The following is a 22441-nucleotide window of genomic DNA, read 5'->3' as shown; positions in this document are numbered from 1 at the left end:
AGACAGACAGACAGACAGACAGACAGACAGACAGACAGACAGACAGACAGACAGACAGACAGACAGACAGACAGACAGACAGACAGACAGACAGACAGACAGACCACAATTTTCGACTTTGAGCAGCCCAAGAAAGACTAACGTCTTTAAAATTCCTATATATTAGCCCTGCGTACACAGGGATATAATAACCCCCCCCCAACATCCCCCAGATATATTTCGACACCCCCCCCCCCCAAAAAAAAAAAAATCCACAACTACGAGCACACTGCCCAGTGATTTATACCCCCCCCCCCAACATCCTCCCAACACCTTCCTAGGAGGACCTCGACCCCCCCCCCCCCTTCCAAAAAAAAAAAGCGAAATTATGCATAAACCCCTGTGCGTACACATTATGGCTGCGATGCTCAAGCCGTTGCAGTGCTTTCGGAAGACTTGAGGAATTTTCAAACGTCCGAGGTTGTCTGACATGACAAGTGCTTACGTTTCCTGAAGATCCGTAGGCAAGCTTTCACTGTGTCCATGAGTACATTCTCTCGTATAAACAGCCACAAATGCGGCAATATTTCGGCCTATACCATGTATACAGCGCAAAAAAGAGTCGATGCCAACGGCAATTGGGGGCGTCAATCTGTCAACGCGTTACGACGCTCAGGCTCGTGACCCTGGACAAAGCGTGCAAAGGAGTTAATTGTTCCCCCTAACCGGTCGCCTCTGTCTATTTCACCTACATAACCCGCGGTCCCCGCGCCTCGTGCCAAAAATACCCCCGCCGTGCTCGCGTTCCTGCAGGGGGCCGGCGGCTGCAGTGCATCCGCTGGCGTCGGGCAAGCCGAGAGACAGGCGTGCGTTGAGCCATGGTCGATATCACCAGCCCGTTCCTCAACCTCCAGAAGGGGACCTCGGTTCTCCTAAATGTGAGTCCGGCAGACGCGGCAACCACGCCGCCAGCTGAACTGCGCAAATAACTCGCTTTTTTCCTGTCACGAAAACGATTCGGCATGCGTGGCACGGGCGCCGGCTCTAAGCGAGGCTGTTGTCTCTTCCCCGCAGGTTATGAGCCGTGCCGATACCAACGGTGAGTACGAGGTCTGTCTGTACGCGTGAAACGCGCTGCGTGATCGGCAATTTGTGACCGCGAATCCGCTACGCGAGTTCAACAGCGCAGTGCAATCATCGATTTAACAGCCACTCCCACGCTACATTTTTCATCAGTGCACTATTAAGCTTCACTGAATCCCCGTGAAAATGCCCAAAAGCACAAAGTGCAAAAGGAAAAAATCTTTGAATAAATTATTGATAGAAGTTTCCGCTAGAAGCATTTTTTTTTCAGTTTCAAATTAAACAAGAAATGTCGAAAGACATGATTTGCCTGCGCAGCTTTCCCATCTTTTTGTTTGTTTTTGTCATTTTCGTGCCTCTGGCCTAGCCTTCAGCGATGCGCCGAGTATGAGACTTCAGCTGTAGAATGGAATAGCTCTAAGTTACGGTTGGAATCACCTCTCCCTGCTTTACTATTTATAGACCAGTTCCGTTCTTAATTAAGTGGCCTTCTGCGACACGTTATTCTGAGGTGCTTTCTGCGGTTGACTTCTGCCAACACATTTAAAAGTGATTGCTGGATACGTCAAATGCATCGAATGAAGATATTCACTTGGGCACACAAAATGGTGAAAAGAAAGCGAACACCTAGAGAAAAATCAATTTAAGTCAATGAGTCGCTAATATTTCGTTATGTTACCTTGGCATGCGTCGTTACATTTCCGCGTGCTTTTAAATTATTCTTTGCGACCCTGCGCAGGCGATGGCGTTCTCGCAAAAGAAGAATTCCTCAACTTTTTTTGGGATGCCATACTTACTGAAGATGAACTTTGTGAACTTTTTGACGAGATCAATGTTCACAGAACTGGGTAAGGACTCAAGCTACGACAAATTTACTAAATAAACACTTATTTCTGCCTTGACCGCACTATTCCATGCGACAGTAGACAAGTGTATAACCGTCATTATTGATCGATTGTTAGCTGAGCAGTGTTCGGTGACCCCTATACATTAACTTTGGTATATATTCAGTGTTCTGACTTTCCGGTTAAAACCGAGGAACATCAATAAAAGTAAACCAAAGCCATTTATAAAAGCTTGATTGTAACCGAAAAAAGCCGGTTATCAAGGGCGAAAGACCTTGAAGAGGATTTGTGTTCCGCGATGGATTGGGGATCATTCGTCCTCGTGCAATGGCCCCCGGAAAACGCCACAAAATCACACTGCTCTGCTAACATTCGCCGCATGCATTGCTTCATGCGTTTCTGCGTAATCGTCGCTTCATTCGCTCCTATATATAACAATACTGGACTTTGTTGCTGCTCTTTTACTGCTTCAACCTACGCCCGCGTTTCCTTCATGCTCTTTACATGAGGATGAACGAAGCGTCCGTCATCCCTTGCTGGTGATACAGCCGTCTGCACTTTGGGAGTAAATTCATGTTTTTCTGCTTCATCGGCCTCCAATTTTTCCTGTCACTTGCCTGAAGCATGGAGCAAGAAGAATAAATCTTGCTCCGTGGCCTGAAGCCGCAGCGCCCAACTTTCTGATGTTCTTCGTCACAGCACGCACCTAACGGCTCCAGCGCCCGGCAAAAGAAAACAATTTCAGCTAATCTATTACTTCACAAATATGTCATATCATTTCTAATACTTTCTATTCGAATACGATAGACAGTTAGAAACACGAGCATACCAAAAACATGCGGGCCTTTACTAAAAATAACGCATGCATGTTATGATGGTGAAGATGCAGTCATGTCTCGTTAATATGAACGTCTCCGTTCCCCAGAAAAATCGTCCATAGTGTGAGTCGACCAGAATAACGAATCAAGTTGAAAACACAAATATTAAGGAATAATCGTTCCAGTAAAGAATACGGTTTATTCAGCCCAAAAAACGTGGAGATACGGGTTTGCACTGATACCTTCGATCCTATAGTGTCCAGAAAGTGCACCACGTCGGCTACTTGAAGTGCGCGTTCTGCGTGTCCCTCCTGTTCAAGGTATACGACAGCCGTCTCACAGCGCCGGCGAGCTTCACGTCGAGTAATGATTGGTCTGTCTTCGTCATCGGCTGCTTCCGTCGGCGCAGAGCTTTCTTCGAGTTGATGTGACAGTTGCGCGGATCTGCCGATAAGTGCCAGGATCTGCTTGTCTCTCACAGGCTCCCGGGTCTCTTTATATATTTAAAAGAAGGTCACTGCTTCTTCAGCTGGGTTTTTTTTGCAACCAGCTGTCGAAGAGCTTCACGAAGCGCCGCGAGAGGAAGTCTTACATAGCAGACCTGTCGACAAGAATACCTGCGTCCCACCAGCAATTCACACTTAGTTGAGGCATCACCGCGGACCCTGTCCACTTCCACGCCCTGTGTCCATAATAACGAGACAAAAATGCATGTATTTACCCGTTTCGTCTCCAAAATAGCCGTCCATAGTCCGGACTGCGGGTTTCTAAATTAACGGGGCAGTAGTAGTAGTAGTAGTAGTAGTAGTAGTAGTAGTAGTAGTAGTAGTAGTAGTAGTAGTAGTAGAGCCACTTTATTTTGCATAGGGTTCAGGGTAATTGCGTGGCGAGGGACCGGTCGCCGCAAATTTGGTCCATATTGCGGAGTTTCCATATTAACGGGGTCCGTATTAACGAGACATGACTGTATCGGAACATGCACACATGCACGCACGCACACACACGCACACACGCACACACACGCACACGCACACGCACACACACACGCACACGCGCACACACACACGCACACGCACGCGCACGCACGCATCAAAGCCCCTTCTTAAGAGGAAGATGGTTGAAACCGCATGCTTTCTCCCGTGCAGCCCGAGTCAGTGTAATGGCGCAATCGGATAGACATTGGCTTCGTAACGCGAGGGACCCAGGTTTGATTCCTGCCACGGGAAGGACTCTTATTGAGCGCGTGATGTGCCTTTGTGAAAACCCGTTGTGCACGTTGGCTCATTTGAATTGAATTTGGGCTTTGAAGACGAGGGCTTTCGACCAGAGAAAGTTTGGCCTTTCAACCATCTTTCACTTCCCCTACGATCATCATCATCGTCAGGTAAGGTAGCTGGCTTTCCTACAGCGCGTTTTGAGGCAACGTCGCCCTCAGTGAGGCGCGAAAAGCGCTTAAAAAATTTTAGGGCACTGCCAGAGCACTTTTATGACGTAGCGAATGGGAAAGCATCAGTGTTCAGTTGCAGAACAACGGATATGGCAGATTGACTATGTTCGCCGCGTTGCGCCGCTCGCTGCTCTTCGGCGCCGGACTGCTATGGGCGACCACCTTCCACAGCTGCATGCTGTCGAGGTACAAGGTTTCCAGAATTCATTGCGCCGTGGACACCACACGAGTATGCGTATCGCGTGTACGGCAGCACCTTCATTTTATGCAGTCATGACGTGGTACCTACTGTGGCGCCACGCCTCCTTTATATACTATGATCCGGTGGTGCGATTGCGTCCTCTCATTGCGTCCTCTCATCATCACGTTGCATCCTTTCCTTCTTCTCTCCCTTACTATGACTGAGATGCTCGGCCAATCGCCTAGCTGTTAGCCGTACAAATGCGCCGTTAGCGGAAACGTGCTTTGCTGCTGTCCTAATTTGTGCTTGTTTAATTAGCATGTTTGTACCACTAATGAAGGTCTCAGTACATGTCTCTAACCGACGCTTTTAAATCTAAAGCAAAACACATTCACTGTAGGTTCACCTTTAGTCAGGTTGATCAATGGACCCGCCGTAATTTAGGGATGCGGACTCATATATTATTCCAGAGACGCGGGGTTCGATTCCCCCGAAAAAATTGCCGTCACTGTGACCCTGGACATTATTTTGTTTTTTGTTTTTTCTTTTAGCCGTCGGCCACTTTGTGCGCCATCTCGTGGCCCTGACGCCGGATTTTGTATCTACCGAGTTAACCGATGCTTTCGCGTTGATACAAAATTAATTCATTCAAAAGACTGCTCTGTCTCAATAGTAATGATGAAATTATTAACCCAAATTTTAACAATAACTCTAGATTATTAAGAGAACATATTAAGCAGTGGCTACTCATTAAGCAGCCAATTGTGTCTCCAGTTCCGCTCGGTCGTATTCCATTTGAATGCTAATATGTAGTTTACACACTCGTAACTCTGGGGCCCTATTCCCGACTTCGCGATTTCCCGCGAATTCGGCGTTTTACGGGAACGATCGGAGACGTATGCACATAAGGATTTGACTAAATGCCGCGCACTATGACACTTTGCTTACAAAAATCACCACTGAGTTGTCTGGTGTTAAGCACAAAATATGTAAAAACACATACATATTCTAAAGATTCAGAGCTCCAGGGCTAAGCCTATCAGGAAAGATGGAGCCTACAAGAAAAGCTTCCTTCAAAATGGAAAATTCAAAGAAAATTCGCGAATTCTAGCATGCGGCTCCTGGGGCAAAACTCCCCCTCTCTCCCACCAAAAAAAAAAAAAAAGAATTAACCGAATTTTATTTTAATGTCGTGGTGACACTTAATTGTGTTCACTGCATCAGTCGTTGACCTACCTATTTTTGCGGCAGAAAGTATGCAAACTCTTTATAGGTCTTTGAAAAAGGGAAACCTCTTTCCAATGCTAGTCAACAATTGCTGCCAAGCCAAGTCCACCCGGGCAGCTATAAAGGTCTATTTAGTTTGAAATGTTGCGCAACTTCCCTGCCACCTCCCTGCCCCTTTTTTCTCTTGCCACCTCTTACTTTCGCCATACTAAGAGGTATCGATATCCACTGCATCGCACAGCTATCAGTTTGATACTGCATGCCTGCAAAGGGACACAACACCCAACTGGGAAGTTGCAAAAGTGACATGCACTTTCTGTCTTCACTATGAGTTTGTTTCACTAAATACAGATCCCATTACAGATATTAGGACAATCCTCTTCTGGCGTTGTTATATCCACGTTGCTGATCTCGCATGACACGCCGCGAGTCTGGTGTGTGTCACCGCATTGCTCTGTGGGAAATACAGCCCTCGGACGTGAAAGTGAGTTGTGAGTGGTGTTCACTGACTGGTGTGTGTCCCGTCCAGCTTCATAGATGCCGGAGAGCTCAGCTCCTTCGTGTGGCAGCACATGGGCAACTTTCCGGCACTCCTGGCCTCCTTGGAGGACCTAAGTGTAGCAGTCACGAGAGGTCTCCAGAAGATGGAAAAGGTGCGCCCTTGTCTCTTTTGGGGTACTCTTCAAGAAGTAACCCCAAGTCGGGGAACACTGAAATTCCTTAGATCTGTTAGTTAGCAGTGGCGCAGCCTTATAATAAAACAGATATAAAAAAACGCTCAACGGGGGAAGGAGTTAACTTTGCTTTTTTGCATGCACACCACCCCTGGTACGTATTCGTGCCATCTCTTCGGCATACTTTGATTGACATGCTTGAATATTGGCCCGAATCTTTTCTTATACCCCTGCTACACTAGCGTTCGAATTTCATTTGAACCAAATGTCACTTGACTCAAATTCCAAGTTGTGCTGCTACACTAGGTTTTGAAATGCCATTCGGCTCAAATGACATTCGAGCCAAATGAGCACCGAGAGAGACATTTGGGATTGCAAATGCCATTTCTAGCACTCTCGCACGCAGTCTTCGATCGGCAATAAAAATGTAATACTTCCGTACGTAAAACAAACAAAATATTTTTGTTTGTGGAATTTGTTTATTGTTCATTTACTTAAAATATGAAATCAACATATTTAATTTTCATACTCTCAAAATTAGAGGGTCAGTTGCACAAAAAAATAAAACTACGCAAACAGCCACTACATTAGAGTCAAAACTGGTGTCTCTTCTAATTTGATGTCATTTTACTGCCTTAGACTGCACCTAAATTTGATTGTTATATTATTGTACGAAAACCGGACGGGGCGACAACGGCACCACTACAGCACGGCGAGCAGTTGTGAAAGCTTTCAAATGCCATCGAAATTGTCGTGTGGCACGGTGGATTCTGACTGGCATTCGAAGCACCCCATTTGAGTCAAATGACATTTGGTTCAAATGACATTCAGACCCTAGTGTAGCCGGGGTATTACTTACTGTAAGCATTCTCTGTGCCGGTAGTTCTCAACCATGACTGCACCGCAGGCCCCTCATGGACTTGCCAATGTGACGGGGTCCCCACACTTGGCGCACTTTGATATGTATCGTAATGTGAAACAATTTGCTCTTGCCTCTTGTGTGTCTTGCTTTCTTGCACGCTTGCAGTGGTGTGCAAAAAAGCCGACTTTAAAACTTGTGCTATGTGGGGCAGTCAAACGTACCTGTCCTGCGGCAAAGCCCCCCCCCCCCCCCCCCCCCACACACACACCCCCATTTCCCCCTCCCTCTTTTTTGTTTTTTTTTTTGCGTTGGCGGCAAAGTTTGACAAAAAGAGCAAAAAAGAGAGCGTCGCAGAGGGACTCGCGGACCCCCATTTGGGAACTGCTCTATGCTATGCCCTTTTTTTGATCCGCGCCACATGTGCACATTCATTGCGCGGTGTGCTGGGCTGCAAGTGCCCAATTTGTCTCCGCTACTGAGTATAATTTTCTCATTGGAGAGTTTTACAGGGTCATTGCAAGTTCTCAGCTAGCTCGTCGTCCGACGCAAAAAAATGGCTGCGGCTTAGCTCAGCCAACCTTGGATATGCAAAGCAAATTTTTGGCTCAGTCTGGTTGAGTCATGGTTTTGCTTGGTTAACCTTTTATGTAGTTGTATTGTCGACCACGGCTCAAAGCCGTTCGGTCCGGTGCAACGCTCACAGAAGGAGGCCCGGCGAATGCGGCGTTCGCCGGGGCAAACGCGCCGTTCCTCTTCGCCGGGCGCGAGACGAGTCACGTTGCCCGAGACGACACAGCGGCGCTTGGGAGGCTGCGGGGGCGGTCGGTTGCCGATCAGCTGATCGGCTGCAACCGCGGAGGCGGCCGCCGCTTCTGCTGAGCAGGACGACGGAAAACGGGGCCTTGTAAAAGCTTTGCTTTTAAAAAATCCCCAGCGCCTGACGTGAAGTTTTCGCGATTGCGGCGCAATCATTGGCGGTCCGTAAAACTTGCCGCGTGAACGCGCGTGGAATCGGTCGGAGCTCGAGCGGCGGAATCGATGCGATCGCAGAACCAGGACACCGAGGGCTGTGCTCCCGAGGCCTGGCTGGAGCGTTCTGCGAAGACATTTCGCGGAACCTTAACAGCCAAATGCAAAAATGAGTCGCATCACACTGAGTGGTCGTTCGCGAATCTCGCTCTTAGTCGTAGCCTTTCAATTTTGAGCGTTTCGTTCTTTTTTTTATCACTGTTTTTAACGTGTTCAACAGAATTGTTTGATTCTCTCTTCCGCATGTGAAGCATGCAGTGGCCGCCCCACCGCGAAGGAGGCAAAAAAAGCTACGAGAACACTTAAGCCCTTCTTATGAGTTGTGAACGCGAAGTGTGCTCCTTCCAGTTTTGCGCTGCGAGCAATGCTGGCTGCTGCGCCGCTGCGTGAGGTCAGCGGGCGTGTGCTTGGGCGTGCGCCGCCGAGCTCACTACCACGGCTGCACCCTCCGCTTTCCACGTGGCTCTCCGCAGCTTCCCAGTCGCGCGGGTGCCATTAGCTTCTCGGTTCTCGACGCCGATGCCAACGCCGGCCTTTTCGCTCAATGGGCAATGTATAATGCTGTCGCATTAAACCGAAACTGCGCTGCGTGAGTACGAGCTTTTGACGCACGCTAACATTTACAGGTGGTCTTGACTGACTCACCCTCCGTCACAGAGTGCCTCACAACCCAGGTTAGCTTCGGCGCATGAAACCTTAGTTTGGTTGGAACGACACTGAAGGACCTTTTTTTTTTTTCTTCATAAAGAGCCTTTTTTGACACGTTGGCCGCAGCGGCTCCTGATGGCGGCTAGTGCTGGCGACACCACGACACCACAAATAGATGGGACTACCACGTCCGGCCCTCATTTATAACTATCATCGAAAATAACAAAATCCAATGACCCCTCGCCGCTACTGCTGCTTTCCTCCTTTTATGTTGTGACAGACCAGTCAGTAAATTATGTCATGTCATAACTGCATCTAAAAAAAATTCCAAGACGATTACGTGAATCGTAATGCGTGTGTGCAGCGCCAGCACCGAGCATGTGCAAATTTCTGGAGTGAGAAAAACCAACTGACGGCAGTCCGGTTGTGCACGCAGCCGTTTCGGAAGCGCTTTTGGTTACATCCATACCCATGGGCAGTCCCCATATAAAAGGAACATAAAAGGAATGACCCTAAAAAAAGGAACCAACATAAAAGGAACGACCCTACGGCGGGGTCTTTTACTCACTCCGTTACAATAGCTATAGCTTCGCAGTCCTCAACTTACTTCTCTGACCGTCATTTAGTGCTGCTTACTTTCACTACGTCGACAAACACGGCGGTCGCAATCACAATGACTGACGAAGACGATAGCGACAGATAGATGATGCCATAGTTTCGGAGCGAGGACAGGACTTTTCCGGTATACCTTACCGTTAACAGTTGACGCCGCAGAAAAACAAACTTTTACCCAGGTGTTCTTCTCCACGGAGCACCAAAATGACCAACCGGGGAGTCCAATGGCTAATAATGGCTAATAATAATAATATGGCTAATAATGAGGCCCGAAATGCGTTTATAATCAAGCATGATATCCGTGTAACATCCTGCCAGAAAAGCATTATATGTTTGGACTGTGCCTGCAGACATATCTTTCGTGTTAAATCGTATGCTGAACCTTGACGTTGGCCTGTCCTACCTCTCATGACGAAATAATCTGTCACTCGGCAGCTCTGTGGCGAAGCAGGCCAACAGGGCCAAGACACATGCCGGATCCTCGTTCGTTGGCGACACTGTTGCTTATGGAGGCGGAATACTGAAATGCCAGTGCATACTGGAAACAGACGAGAACGTCAGGTGTACCAAATTACTTTGAAACCCTCCTCTGCAGCAAAACACAGCACATTTTGGAAAAGACCCTGAAAAAAATTAGAGAAGAAATTAAAGCTCGCATTTCAAACCGAGAGACAGGCTCCTATACCTGAGAAGCCAGTGCATTCAACGACCACCTCTTTTGATGCTGCTGTAGGGGTAATGGAATTTTCATTTTTTAACTTTAGATGTGCAGCGTATTTCTGTTCCCCGTTACCGACGTCAGTTTGCCTCTGGCAACCGTGATGCAGGCTTACGACTCAAGCACCGTTCAAGACCAGTTCGTGTCAAGATTTTTGGCGAGGGAGACAGCCTTTCAACTGTCCAAGCTGTCTTCCATGCTAGAAGACTTCCAGAAGAGGCTCCACGAAGACGGCATACCGCTCATTGACGGCAGCGACAGTGAAGAGGAAAAACCACTGCGCAACACCATCCCCAATTGGTTAGCGCCATTCTTTCTTTTTGAAGTCCACGTGTTCCGGTCCAGCTTCATGGGCATCGGCAGGATTGTGTCTTGAGGAGGGCCAAACCCGTTGCATTGGGGGGGAGTTTCGCACCCCCTGCCGACACCCATGGTTGCCATAAGACGTCAATGGTCATACACGGAGCTTGTCTATTAGATACGTTGCTGCAGCTGTTAATCGTGTTGTCCGGAATAAGTTCATGTTTGAAACCGAATTTCGCGCTTGTTTTATAGCGCCCTAGCTACAAGGTTTTCTTCAACAGCCAGTGCCTGGTTAAGGGAAGGATAAATGGTGAAGATGTGGGGTAAGACCAGTACGTGTTAAATTAAATTCCCAGTTCATGACACCTAGTGCGGCACACGTGCTGCCATGTCTCAGTGCCTGCCCTTATCTTTCTCATGACGGAAGGGTACCAATCAAGGTGGTGCTCAATCGCAGCTCGGCTCGTTTAAATAATCATTGTGATCGACGTCGTAAGATGTGTGAAGGGAAAAATCCTGCGTCTGTGCCCACGTGCGTGTAAGCGTGTGTGAGCACACAGTTTCGTCTCACCTGCATTCTGCGTCACCTCTATGTCGTGTGCTAAAAGGCTGCGCTAATCACCAACTTCCACGGAGACGGAATGGTGAGTTCTTTTTTTTTTTGCTTAATTGTTTCCATGCGTTTACAGTTACAGAAAACAATGTAAACGGGGTAATTATAACATACCACAGTAACAAAAATCCAGCCCAGTGTCTGCAGCTACACTGAGAAAGACGTAAATGCGCTAGTTTGTCCATGACATCATTTCGCCAGTAAGGCTGTGAAGAAAGTGAAACCGCAGTAAATTTGTTAACCCATCTTCATTCGGCTCTACTGTAGTGTTTGTCATACACTACAAAAGCAATTTCTCAAAGGCATGAAAATTGATTTGATTGATTGTGGGGTTTAACGCGCCGACGCAACGCAGGCGATGAGGCGCGCCGTAGTGGAGGGCTCCGGATTAATTTTGACCACCTGGGGATCTTTATCGTGCGCCGAAATCTCGTACACACGGGCGTTTTTGCTTTTCGCCTCCACCAGAAAAGCGGCAGCCGCGGCCGGGAATCGAACCCGCGACCTCGTGCTCAGCAGCGCAACGCCTTAGCCACTGAGCCACCGCGGCGGGTGGCATGAAAATCGGAAAAGCTGCAGGTGACGATGGCATAACCATGGATCTTTTGAAGAAAAGAGGAGATATTGTACTGAAAAAGCTTGCTTTACTATTTTCGGAATGCTTGAAGACTCAAGAAGTGCCCATATCCTGGAAAAACGTCGTCATTATTTCTGATCCATAAGAAGGGAGATCCCAAAGACCTCAAGAATTACAGACCCGTCAGCCTGCAGTTCTGTACAAGCTGTTTACCGAAGTTATAGTTCGCCGCATAGGTGACAGTCTGAATTCCCAACAACCCATAGAGCAGGGAGGGTTTAGGAAAGGGTACTCAGCCATGGATCACATCCATCTCGTCAATTAAGTGATAGAAAAATCCGCAATGTACACTAAACCCCTTTACATGGCATTTATTGACTATGAGAAAGCGTTTGATTCCATACTCCCCGCAGCCGTGATAGAAGCATTAAAAGACCAGGAAATAGAGGATGCCTACATATAGGACTTATAGAAGACTTATAAGGAATACACGGGCAGTATAACCCCCCACAAGCAAAGCGACAAATTCCCGATCCGAAAGGGAGTAAGACAGGGAGATACCATCTCGCCAAAATTATTCACAGCATGTCTGGAGGAGGTATTTAGAAAGCTAGACTGTGAAAACATATTTTGAAGGATAAACGGGGAATACTTGAGCCATTAGAGGATTGCGGACGACATAGTCTTGCTGAGCGAGACTGCAGAACACATGCAAACAATGGTTGAGGAACTAAAATCAGAAAGTATGGCCGTGGGGCTAAAAATAAATATGAATAAATCTAAAGTAATGAGAAATAAGCACACCAAAAACGTCCCCTTTAGCTTACGAAATAAAACGCTAGAAGAAGTAAAAGAACATAACTACCTCGGACTGTTCATGCTTAACATACCGTCCCCCCCTCCCACTCCCCCCCTTAAATCCCTGGTTATGTAAACTGGTCGATTTGTCTGTCAGAAATTTGACCTCCGTCTCTTTTTTGCGAGTGGCGTTGAGCTAGGATATGTTTCTTTGCACGCCAGGCAAGCAAGGTCCTTCGTGAATGTAATTTCGGTGACATAACGATCAACCTACTGAGAGCGCTGCGTTTAGGCCCTTGCACATTTCAGGCACATTGCAGACTGAATGCACGCACGCTCATAAAACATTTTATGACTGGCGACAGTATTTGAATATGCTAGGGCCACGTCGAGATATGATACGTTACCGACAGACAGGCGGACATGCAGATTTCTGGAGGGGAGGGGGGGGGGGGGGGGGGGTCGCCTAAGAAGCACGCTAGCTGCTCACCTTTTTCTTTGTCTTGCACCTGTAATGATTCGGCATTTCCATGGCTCCTCCACACAGCTCGCATGTTCTTATGCCGCGTACGTTCTCTTTTGCGCACGACAGCAAAGCCACGAAAAAAAAAAATCCAAACATGCCTAATACTTATTGGGCGAATGACACTTTGGGAACATCAGTAATGGACCTCTTTACGGAACTCTTTCATACCCACCACCACCCATGGAGCACAATTTTTAACGTCTCTTGGCCCAGTTCGCGCGCAGCGACATGTGCTTGAAAAAGCGATGGTTCGTTACGACAGCGTGTGTCCACTGCAGCACGGCACTTGATTCCATATGGCAATTACGAGTGTGCAGATATTCGAAACCTCTAACGTTGAAGAGAATAACACGACATCTCATTCGGCTTCGGATCAAGCAGCACTTTTCAAAAATTTCAAATACTTTCGAAGTATTTCAATGTTCGAAAATGCGAATGGGCAGTTGTTTAAATGAAGTCGGATACATATGAAATTGTGCCTTGTTGAGAACAAGAAAGATCCCGCCAAAACAAATGAAACATAATATTCCTTGAAACAAGTTAGAACTAGTTGGGCACCGGATGTAGCGCACATCGAGTGCTTACGACCGGGCTCCTAAAAATGCACCGGCTCTCGCCGCTTGCGGCGATGGACTTTTCCGCAATGCACCGGTGGCGTGTGGCTAAACGGCAACAAGGTGCTCTTGGGAAGGGTGTAGGCCCGTTCGTTACATGGCGTTTCGTCATAGGCCGGTTTGTAATAAGCCGTTTGGCCACATAGGTTCTTTCGTCAGAGGCCCGTTTGTCACAGGAACGAAAACAAAATTTGCGGTGTTTTCTTTTTAGACGTAAGTGGTGATAAGGCATCACTCATTATCGTTTGTACATGTTTCGTAATGGTTGCTAAGAAAGTGCAATTATAACTAATGGTTCTCACGTGGTTCTCGCAAACCACGGAAACGGTAAAACACGAAAGGGGAATGTGCAGCAAAGCCTGCAGCGAATGGAGCATGATTCGTGGGATGGCGGCTGTCTTGTCGGAGTGCTTGGCGAGTGACGTCCTGTTAGCGGGTCGCTTCGGCAAAGGTGTGACCACTTCGGTCCTGCTCCGTGGCGTGTACGGCAGACGGCTGCGTTGCGATGAGGTCAGCTTGAGCGCGAGAGGTAGAATTTGTAGCTTGAACCGTGAACGCGTTCCGCTTCCCGCTGGCGTTTCTCTTCGCATCAACTCAATCGGTGTCCGCGCCATTCGCCCGTCAGCGTCGCTACGACGCAGCTTATGCCAACTGCCGGCGCTGGATAGCGTCATGACGCACTACTTCGGTTCACCTCTCCTAGACGGCAGCATCATCCGCGTCAATGAAACTTTTTCTTGCGTTTCTCCTGTCTTCGTTGTCCTGACGTCATTTCCGTGGCGGATATGACGCCATCGAAGTCGTGGTGTATCCGGGAATACAACAATTTCGTGTTAAAAATTAATTTCAACCACCACTTGCGAAAAAAGAAAAATGAAAGGTTAACCCACGAAATGAAAAGGGTACCTGGTACGAACTATCAGGGTTAAAGCCTCTAACACACACCCCCCCCCCCCCCGCCCCCCTTCTCGAAATCCGCCAAAAATGAAACTTCCAGACGAAATTTCCAGGAACGAGAAAGTTAGTGCTACCACTTTCCCCAGTACGGGACCACTCAGAACCAGATGCCTCTGACCAGTCTTCCCATGAATAGTCGGCTGTGACGAGTGGGCCTGTTCCCATGGAGGAAGCCGAAGCCGGCCGCAACACTGAAAAGGGGGGCTCGCGTTGTTCTTTGCGGCCCGTCTTCCAAAAACTTTATTAGGCTACGTCCCCGCCTCACTTTTCTGTCTAGTGTTGTTGAACTAGTGCCTCGCTTCTCTCTTAGTCGAACCAGCCTACCTACTTCGCTGAGAACCACATGCGTTCAAAAAAAAATTAAAAAAAAAAAACACGTGGAAATTCGTTTTGTGCACCTATGATGAACTTCCCATTAATTGTCGAATCGGCCTATGATGAATGATCCTATGTGACGAAACGGCCTACTACGAACCGGCCTATTACGAAACGCCATGTGACGAATGGGCCGTATCTCCTTGGGAAGAACCTAACTTATCGGCATTGGGCCAAATCCGCCCTCGCGATTCTCTTTTTACATCCTGATAACGTAACCGCACCCAAGCTGCCTGGGCAACACTTTCGGGAAAACGAAGCCTAACTGCGTGCTAGTCACATGATTTGCATAGTTCATGTTTTCTTACCTGTAATGTTCAGTTGTTTTTTTAGTTTCATTGCGCCCGTAGGACGAGAGTGAGAGCGAGATGTTATTGTGTACCCCGAATAGGGTCCGTAGGACGAGAAAAGCCGGTGATTATCACAGCTGCCGAACCGTTGTTCTCTGCACGAGCCTTGGCTGACCGCGCGTGCTCTATCGCGCTGTATAAACACCAACTTGTATGCACACCCACTCCCTTCAGCCACCTGTTCACCTCCGTCGCTTTACGTTTGGTATATTATAGCGTATATTGCCCTTAGAAAATGTGTTTCAAGCAACGCATTTGTGTTCAGAAGTGAAGCCGAGTTTAGGGAGCTCAGTGTAGCCTTGGTTTCTGTAAGCTGGCTTCCCCACATTCTGTGTTGTACAGTGAAGCCTACTTAAAAAAAAAATTACACCATCTTCACACGTGGGAACCCTGAGGGGATGCAAAGCCGTGGAGTAGTAGCGTGTTAATTGGTTGTTAAAGACACGTGTAGTAGCGTATTAAATGTCTTATTTATTTATCGAGTAGTGGGGAACGTTTTGCGGCTTCTCGTTCTCGAAGCGAGGAATCCGCTGTTCGACGCTGGCGTTTCGAAGCGTTGTCACGTTGCCGAACGCCATCTGGATCAGCTACTTGCCGCTGGCGTTTCAAAGCGGCTTCTCGTTCTCGAAGCGAGGAATCCGCTGCTCGACGCTGCCGTTTACATTCGGCGTCGCGAGCTCTCTTCTGTGCAGCCTTGTCTTCGGAGGTGCTCGCGGTTCTGACAGTGTGCTGACTGGCGCTAGTTGAAGGTGTGCCAGCCAGTTCGCTGACGGAATCATTGACGTCCATTTCGAGTCATCGGACGGCGCAGTACCGAAGAAGCAACTGAGCGGAGCGCGGACCGGGTTTATTTGCAGAGCAGAGGGAGTGGAGAGGAGGAGCAGCGCGCATGCGCGTGATTGGACAGCTGGTGGGGAGAGGGGAGAGGAGGAGCAGCGCGCGTGGCGCACAGGTGGTGTGGAGAGGAGCAGCGCGCGCTATCGCACAGGTGGTGTGGAGAGGAAGAGGGGAGAGAGAGCGGCGTTATCACAGCTGTTGTGGAGAGGAGAAGAGGTGCGGACGCCGGAGGGTCGACTAAGAGATGCTTTGCATCTAAAAAGGCGGCAATGTCGCGAACGCGGTGGAAGGAGGCCACCGAAGACGGTGATGCCGCGGACGCCGAGCGGAATCGCGATGCTTGATGGAACCCCAAATGCCGTCGAGGCAGAAAACGCAAGACATAGGCGTGGCTACAATCGCGATGAATGCTTCCCCGTGCGACGGCGCGCTTTTATAGGGAGTTTGTGATCAACCAATAACCCACAAACAGCTCCGCTGGTCATCCACCTTCACAGAGTAGAATAGCATATTTTTTTTATTTTCCTGAGCTACAGCTAGTTTTCATGGTGTATAAACTTTTGACAGACTGTAAAAGACGCAAAGTGGTAAATATACAAAAAAGATAAATGCTTGTCTAATGTAGCTTTAGGTGGGCAAAAGGTACACCAACTACACTTCAGTCCGCAGCAAAAATAGTGAGAACGTATTGATGCAGACTGTGCTTCATGTGAGAAGCGAGGTGCTGTCGATCCATTCTCGAGTTTTTTGAAAATTTTCATTTCGTGATTGTTTCTCCACCTTGGTTGCATGCTTGAGGACAGCTACCGGAAGGTTGCGGCTTCCAGTACATATGCCTGTTGACAAAGCTGTGCGTGCGGCGAGTGGGTTCCTGTTCCTGGCACTCCTTGGCACAAAATTTCTGTGGTGCCTACAAGCAGGCACTGCAGAAATCCACCGTCACAGAGTAGAATGGTACTGAATTTGTTTGAATAGGTGAAAATCGAAGCAAATATGTCATAATCTAAGTAAACATTTTGCAATTCCCAATAAAAATAATTTCTCAAGCATGCTTCAGTAACGAACTGTAGAAAAATTTTCATTGACCATTGACTTTTCTCGTTCCCTTTGATCAATACATTTCTTCAAATAATCAAATGTCATGGTAACACCAGCGTTCACTCCAGTGGTCATCAACTTACCATTCCTTGTGACAGAGGATGAATATACTAGCTTTTGTACCAAATGGCCAGGCAAGTCCACCTGGGTGGCTATTACGACTCGTCTAGTTTGGATTGTTGCACTTCACTGCCACCCCCCCCCCCTTCTCTTGCTACCTGTCACTTTCACGACAAAGGGGCAAGATCTCCTCCACCTCGCTGTTCTGTTTGTTACCACATGCCTGCAAAAGGACAACACCCAAGCAGGAAGCAGCAAGAGTGGCATTCGGTTTTCACCTACACAATTATAGGTTGTTTCATGAAACAGACGCCATGAAAAGAAATTAAGATTCTATTCTATTCTATGTCCGTATTGCTTCAATGGCTTCAAATCCCACAAGTCTGCATTAATGCAATGCAGATTACCCGATTCCACTGTGCTTAATTCTCACTTGTTACCAAAGCGGTGCAAAAAAACCCATGCAGCTGCGAGAGCCCACATGACTGGTGGCATCTTGTATTCCATAGAGTTTCATACAGGTTGCTGAATGAAATTATGTTGCGTATCTCTACCATACTGCTCCTACCCCCAAACTATTGAAATCAAATCTAATGTAGAAACATAATATAATGTAGAATTTGGAGTAACTAGCACCTAATTTAGCTTTACAGCCCCCAAAACGCACAGTATGCAGCGCAAAATGGTCCCGACTTGGAGATTTTGTGTTACTGTCCTTTAAAAGTGAAGCACACACACACTTGCATATACCTAACTTCATTTATTGAACAAGTGCCTGTACATGTGCAGCAGCAACTTTCCGGCTGCGGTTGGTCCCCAGAGCCTTCAGGTGTACAAGCCTTGCCCCAGTCGCTTACTCCCAGTCAGGCTGAGGAAGCAAGTGGTGACGCAAACATCTATGCACTTGGAAGGTATGCCGCGCCACCACCCAAACTGCTCGAAGAAAACCCGATGCACCCCGTGTGCTCACTTTGTTTCCCTACTGCTAGAATCCAGCCAAGACCTGGGTGCTCAAATCAAGAGACTCGAGGCCATAGTTGAAAAGCTTGCAAATCAGGTAGGTATACACTTTCATTTGGTTTAGTGTCCTGGCACTGTACAGCTCAATGGCATTATACAGCAACAGTTCAGATGCCATGCAATACAGTAATGCCAATCTTCATTTTGTGAAGCTTTCAGTGGTACAGATGATGATACGTAATGTAATACCAGATCACCTGAGAAATAAAGTACCTAACTACACAACCAATTCAGCAATGGTCTAATCAACTGCCCACAAACCTGCAACTAATTTTATTGCTCAACTTCTGATTTTGTGGCTCAAACCTGATTTTGTGGTCTTTACAGCCCAAAATCCAGAAGCCACATGAGGAAGAACTGGACATCACAGAGGAAAACTTGGTAAGCAAGTACACTTTCTGGAAGCATAACAACACCTCCTAACAAAGGCGATTGGTTAGAGCACTATATAACAATTGCTCGAGTATCACAGCATCACAGAGAGACACCATGTGCACCTTCCGCTATGTTCACAGTTATTCCTAGTGCAGCAAACAATGCCTGTAGATGAAGAGGGGATGGACGACTACAAGGAGTCACTGAAAACATACGCCGAAAAGACTGCAATATGCCCCGGATGCTTCTAGTAAGGCAGCTCTGGGCCTGATCATTCAAAACCTGGCAACATCAAAATTTCTCTTTCAGTGTGTCTGTTCGTTTCTACAAGGATATAACTACGTACGCAGTTTACGAAATATGGGAAAATGAAGACACGTGGAACAAGTAAGAAATTCCCCAAAAATATTGTTGATAGAAAGGCTCGTTTGAAGGCTTTAGAAATGGCTTTGCAGCACGTAAAAGCAATACAAAACATTTATTTTACATAAGCCAACTAGGAGGCAACCACAGCCTACAGCTGTACAAGACAGTCGCATGTTGTGTGTAACACGTACAATGCACTTATTTCCCGTTTCAGGCACTTGCGGTCACATACATACAAGACACTACAGCACCAAAACATTGAGTGCCTACGCAAGCCTGAATTCCTAAACACGATGGAGATACCTGGTAAGTAGAGAAGTGGCTTCCAGTGGAAAAGCGAGGAACCACAGTGTGTTACACGTTGCAGGATCCTGGTGGAAAACAGGCTCGGAGGCCTAACATTCCACAGACGTTGCCAAAAAACTTGGCCATGCATTCTTACAAATTCAGTCTCCTAAAAGCTGCCTTTCCACTATTAAAAGAAATAGAAGTTTTCATACAGTATTCTTTTCTCTCTCTCTCTCTCTGACTGCATGACATCTCTCAACATGTCTCCATGCAAAACAAAAAATTGCACACCAACTAACATGAGCAAACTAAACTGACATCCCAGAGCTAATGTGAAGTTCTCCACACTACCAAAACCTTACACTCATCGCGCCTGTAGCTCCTGAACTAAAGTATCTCAAAAATGTGTTAAATTTAACGCTTCATGCACCAGAAAAGTGCTTGATAGCCTGCATCATCCACAGATTGCCTGCCAACACAAGATTTGCTTAAAGCAGCAATTTGAAACCAGTGTGTGCACAAAAGCTTCTTTGCTTGCATGGTTTACTTAAGGTAGCCATGTACGAGAAACAAGGAAAGCGTGCCAAGCTTTGAATAATTGCAGCAGAACCGAAGTAAGAAACAGGTTATTGGTTGCAAAACAGGCGGTTGTTTTAAGAAACCAAAGTAAATCTATTCCTAAAACAAAACTTAATATATGTAAGAAATTACTTCAAGTGTTTCCAAGCAGTGACAGCTTTTGGTTTCATAGAGAATGGGTCAGGAAGACTGACAAGGAGAATCATAAGACTTGAGCAGCATTGAGGCTCATTTAAACGCTACTGTTGAAGCCCCAAAAAGAAGCAGCAAAAAAAAAAAAAAAAAGAAACCTTAGGGACAGAGTCAACCTCAGCATCAGCTCACAAGCAAGGGTAAACGTGTCACACTACTAGCAAGACCTTGACTGCATGACTGCATTGGGCCCGGTGCAACGCACGCCATGAGAACAGCCTGCAACGGTGCCAGCAGCTTGAGCAAGGGGAAACGCACACTCCCTCGTCAGAGCATGGAGGGCACCATGGAGGCAGTGCCCTTGAAGGTGAGTGGCTGCAGGTGTCCCCTTGGCGGATCGATGTTGCAGTAGGCCGTGCACAGGGGGCCCTGCACCTCCATGCGGTGAAGGTTCTGGCACCGCTTGCGCAGCTCCTCCAGGCTGAACGGGTACTCGGGGCCGGGGCCCCGGCCAAAGTAGTCGGGCTCCTCGGGGTACAGGTCGTCGCCTGGGGACATGGGAAGGGCGGAGGTCACAACGAATCTGTCTTCGAGGCACAGGCTACTTTGGCCACCCAAGGACACAATGCCAAAAGCACCAAGGCACAGCTGCACAGCTTGTGGCTGAAAAAATGAACTTCCACCACGAGACCATGCCACCAGCGACAGTGGTGAGCAGAGTGTCACCACTGAGAACAAATGGCACCACTCTCTTTTTCCACATTTTATGGCCAGAAAACACTGCTTGCTGCTCCGTGTAAAACAGAAACACTGTGCTCCCCCGTGATGCAGATTTGTGGATCTGCACAATGAAGCAACTCCAGTATTATGAGGTCGTGTGTAGTGGAGGGCTACGGAATAATTTACACCACCTGCATTTTTTTCTTTATAACATGCTGATCTCACACACGAGTGTGTTAACATTTCCATAAGAATGAAAGCCACTAGGCCGCAGGAAATGACTGACTTTTTTTCAGCCGCACAACACCATTGCTGAGCGACCCTCTATGTATGCAAACCACCTTTTCCGTAAGCGCTCTTCGATGTGTTGATTGTGGCTTTGGCCCCATGCAGCGATACTGTGCCGTATTCAACCACTGCATATACATAATTAGCCTTTCTTCTGCTTTAGTAACAACAAAAGCTCATTTCTGATGATGATAGGTTACACCACAAATCTATTACCACACGTCTAAATGCTGAAGCATTCACCTGTCAGAATATAGTGAATCGCAATAAAATGACCCTTATGTAGGTAACAAGTTCTGTGCCTGACTGATTCAGGGCACAAAATAGGTCCACAGCACTGAGCAAGGCCTAAAGATTTCACGTGCTATTAAATTAAATTGAAACTCAAGGGAGTTCATTACTGCCCACAACTACTTTCGTAAATAAAACACGAAAAGCAGTGTTCCAGTTCTGTGTTGACTACAGAAAGAAAAATGTATTCATCTTTCCCAAATCAAAGAATAAAGCAGTGTGAAACAAGAAACTTGTACGCACTGAAGCTTGAATTCTATCCCATCAATCTGAGTTCTTTAACGATTACCTCAAAGAAGCAAATGTGGCAAAGGGATGAAAGCTTTAGTAACTACATGTACTTGCTAATTGGTACATCTGTTCCGACCACAATGAAGGCGCTCGCTCTTGATGTGAATGAGTAGCTCTCATGTTGGGTGTTTCTGTCACAAGTTGGCAATGAGTGCGTGGACATTGCCTTGCTACATCACATAGCGACAGCAAGCACGGCATCTTGAAGCGATTATCCCGACTGACGATGTGGGATCTGCACTTGCAATGCATTCCGATTGTGTGAAAGATTCATGTTGATCAATTGAATTCACATGAACGTCTCCTAGGAGGAGGGTAAATGGGGAAGGGTGAGTGGGAAGAGGGTGGGCGAAGGGGAATTCAGTTCGTCAACAGAAATCTGTCACGCACGTCTCTCTAGGATCTTTGATTGCCACAAAAATTCCCCGCCCAAAGAACCCACGCAAGTTTGAAGAGCGCAGGTGTAAGTGTGCCGAGGCTAAACGGCGCTGCTATGCGGCCAAGACATGCGAGGTTCGAGCTGCCGTACAAGAACGAGCGTGGAGCACCATGCGTGAACGAAGAGCTACTCAAAAGCCACAAGAACGAAACAGCGTTCTGGAGTAGCCTCGAGGGGTTAGCAAGCAGCCAGAGTGGCCACATACTCCTACGCAGCAGTGGACCAGCGCTTGAACAAGCACTGGACTAACGACACGTTCAGGACCTCATGTAGCAGTGGCATATAGAGGATTTGATATTAAAGAAGTGGGGGGGGGTGGGGGGGGGAATGACCCCAAAAAAGGGGAGACAGACAATATAAAAAAAAGAAGAGTTGAAGCAGAAATCATTTCAAACATGTATTTGGGGTACATTAAGTG

At 47.4% G+C, this 22441-nt stretch overlaps 2 protein-coding genes across 4 annotated transcripts in view; one reads left to right on the top strand and one right to left on the bottom strand.

The window, feature by feature from the left end:
* The first annotated feature begins 780 nt into the window (after positions 1-780).
* On the top strand, positions 781-19496 carry LOC144155570 (N-terminal EF-hand calcium-binding protein 1-like). Its single transcript, XM_077687104.1, has 10 exons — positions 781-917; positions 1054-1078; positions 1802-1910; positions 6110-6233; positions 10236-10426; positions 18027-18291; positions 18582-18635; positions 18770-18879; positions 18939-19016; positions 19210-19496. The coding sequence occupies exons 1-10, from the start codon at positions 858-860 to the stop codon at positions 19307-19309; spliced, it is 1116 nt and encodes a 371-aa protein (XP_077543230.1). The 5' UTR covers positions 781-857; the 3' UTR covers positions 19310-19496.
* Positions 19497-19509: 13 nt separating this feature from the next.
* LOC144155569 (acyl-coenzyme A diphosphatase NUDT19-like) overlaps positions 19510-22441 on the bottom strand; it is a 43517-nt gene continuing 40585 nt past the window's right edge. For all 3 annotated transcript variants that reach the window (XM_077687103.1, XM_077687102.1, XM_077687101.1), the window contains one exon: positions 19510-20542. In XM_077687103.1, the coding sequence (XP_077543229.1) occupies positions 20322-20542 (221 nt within the window). In that variant the 3' untranslated portion in view covers positions 19510-20321. The remainder of the gene's footprint in view (positions 20543-22441) is intronic.

The sequence above is a fragment of the Haemaphysalis longicornis genome, unplaced genomic scaffold, assembly GCF_048455015.1.
Source record: "Haemaphysalis longicornis isolate Haplotype H1 unplaced genomic scaffold, Haemaphysalis longicornis Haplotype H1 scaffold_1, whole genome shotgun sequence".
Classification (NCBI taxonomy): domain Eukaryota; kingdom Metazoa; phylum Arthropoda; class Arachnida; order Ixodida; family Ixodidae; genus Haemaphysalis; species Haemaphysalis longicornis.
Note: the sequence above shows the minus strand (reverse complement) of the source record. Positions and strands in the feature narration are given on the sequence as shown.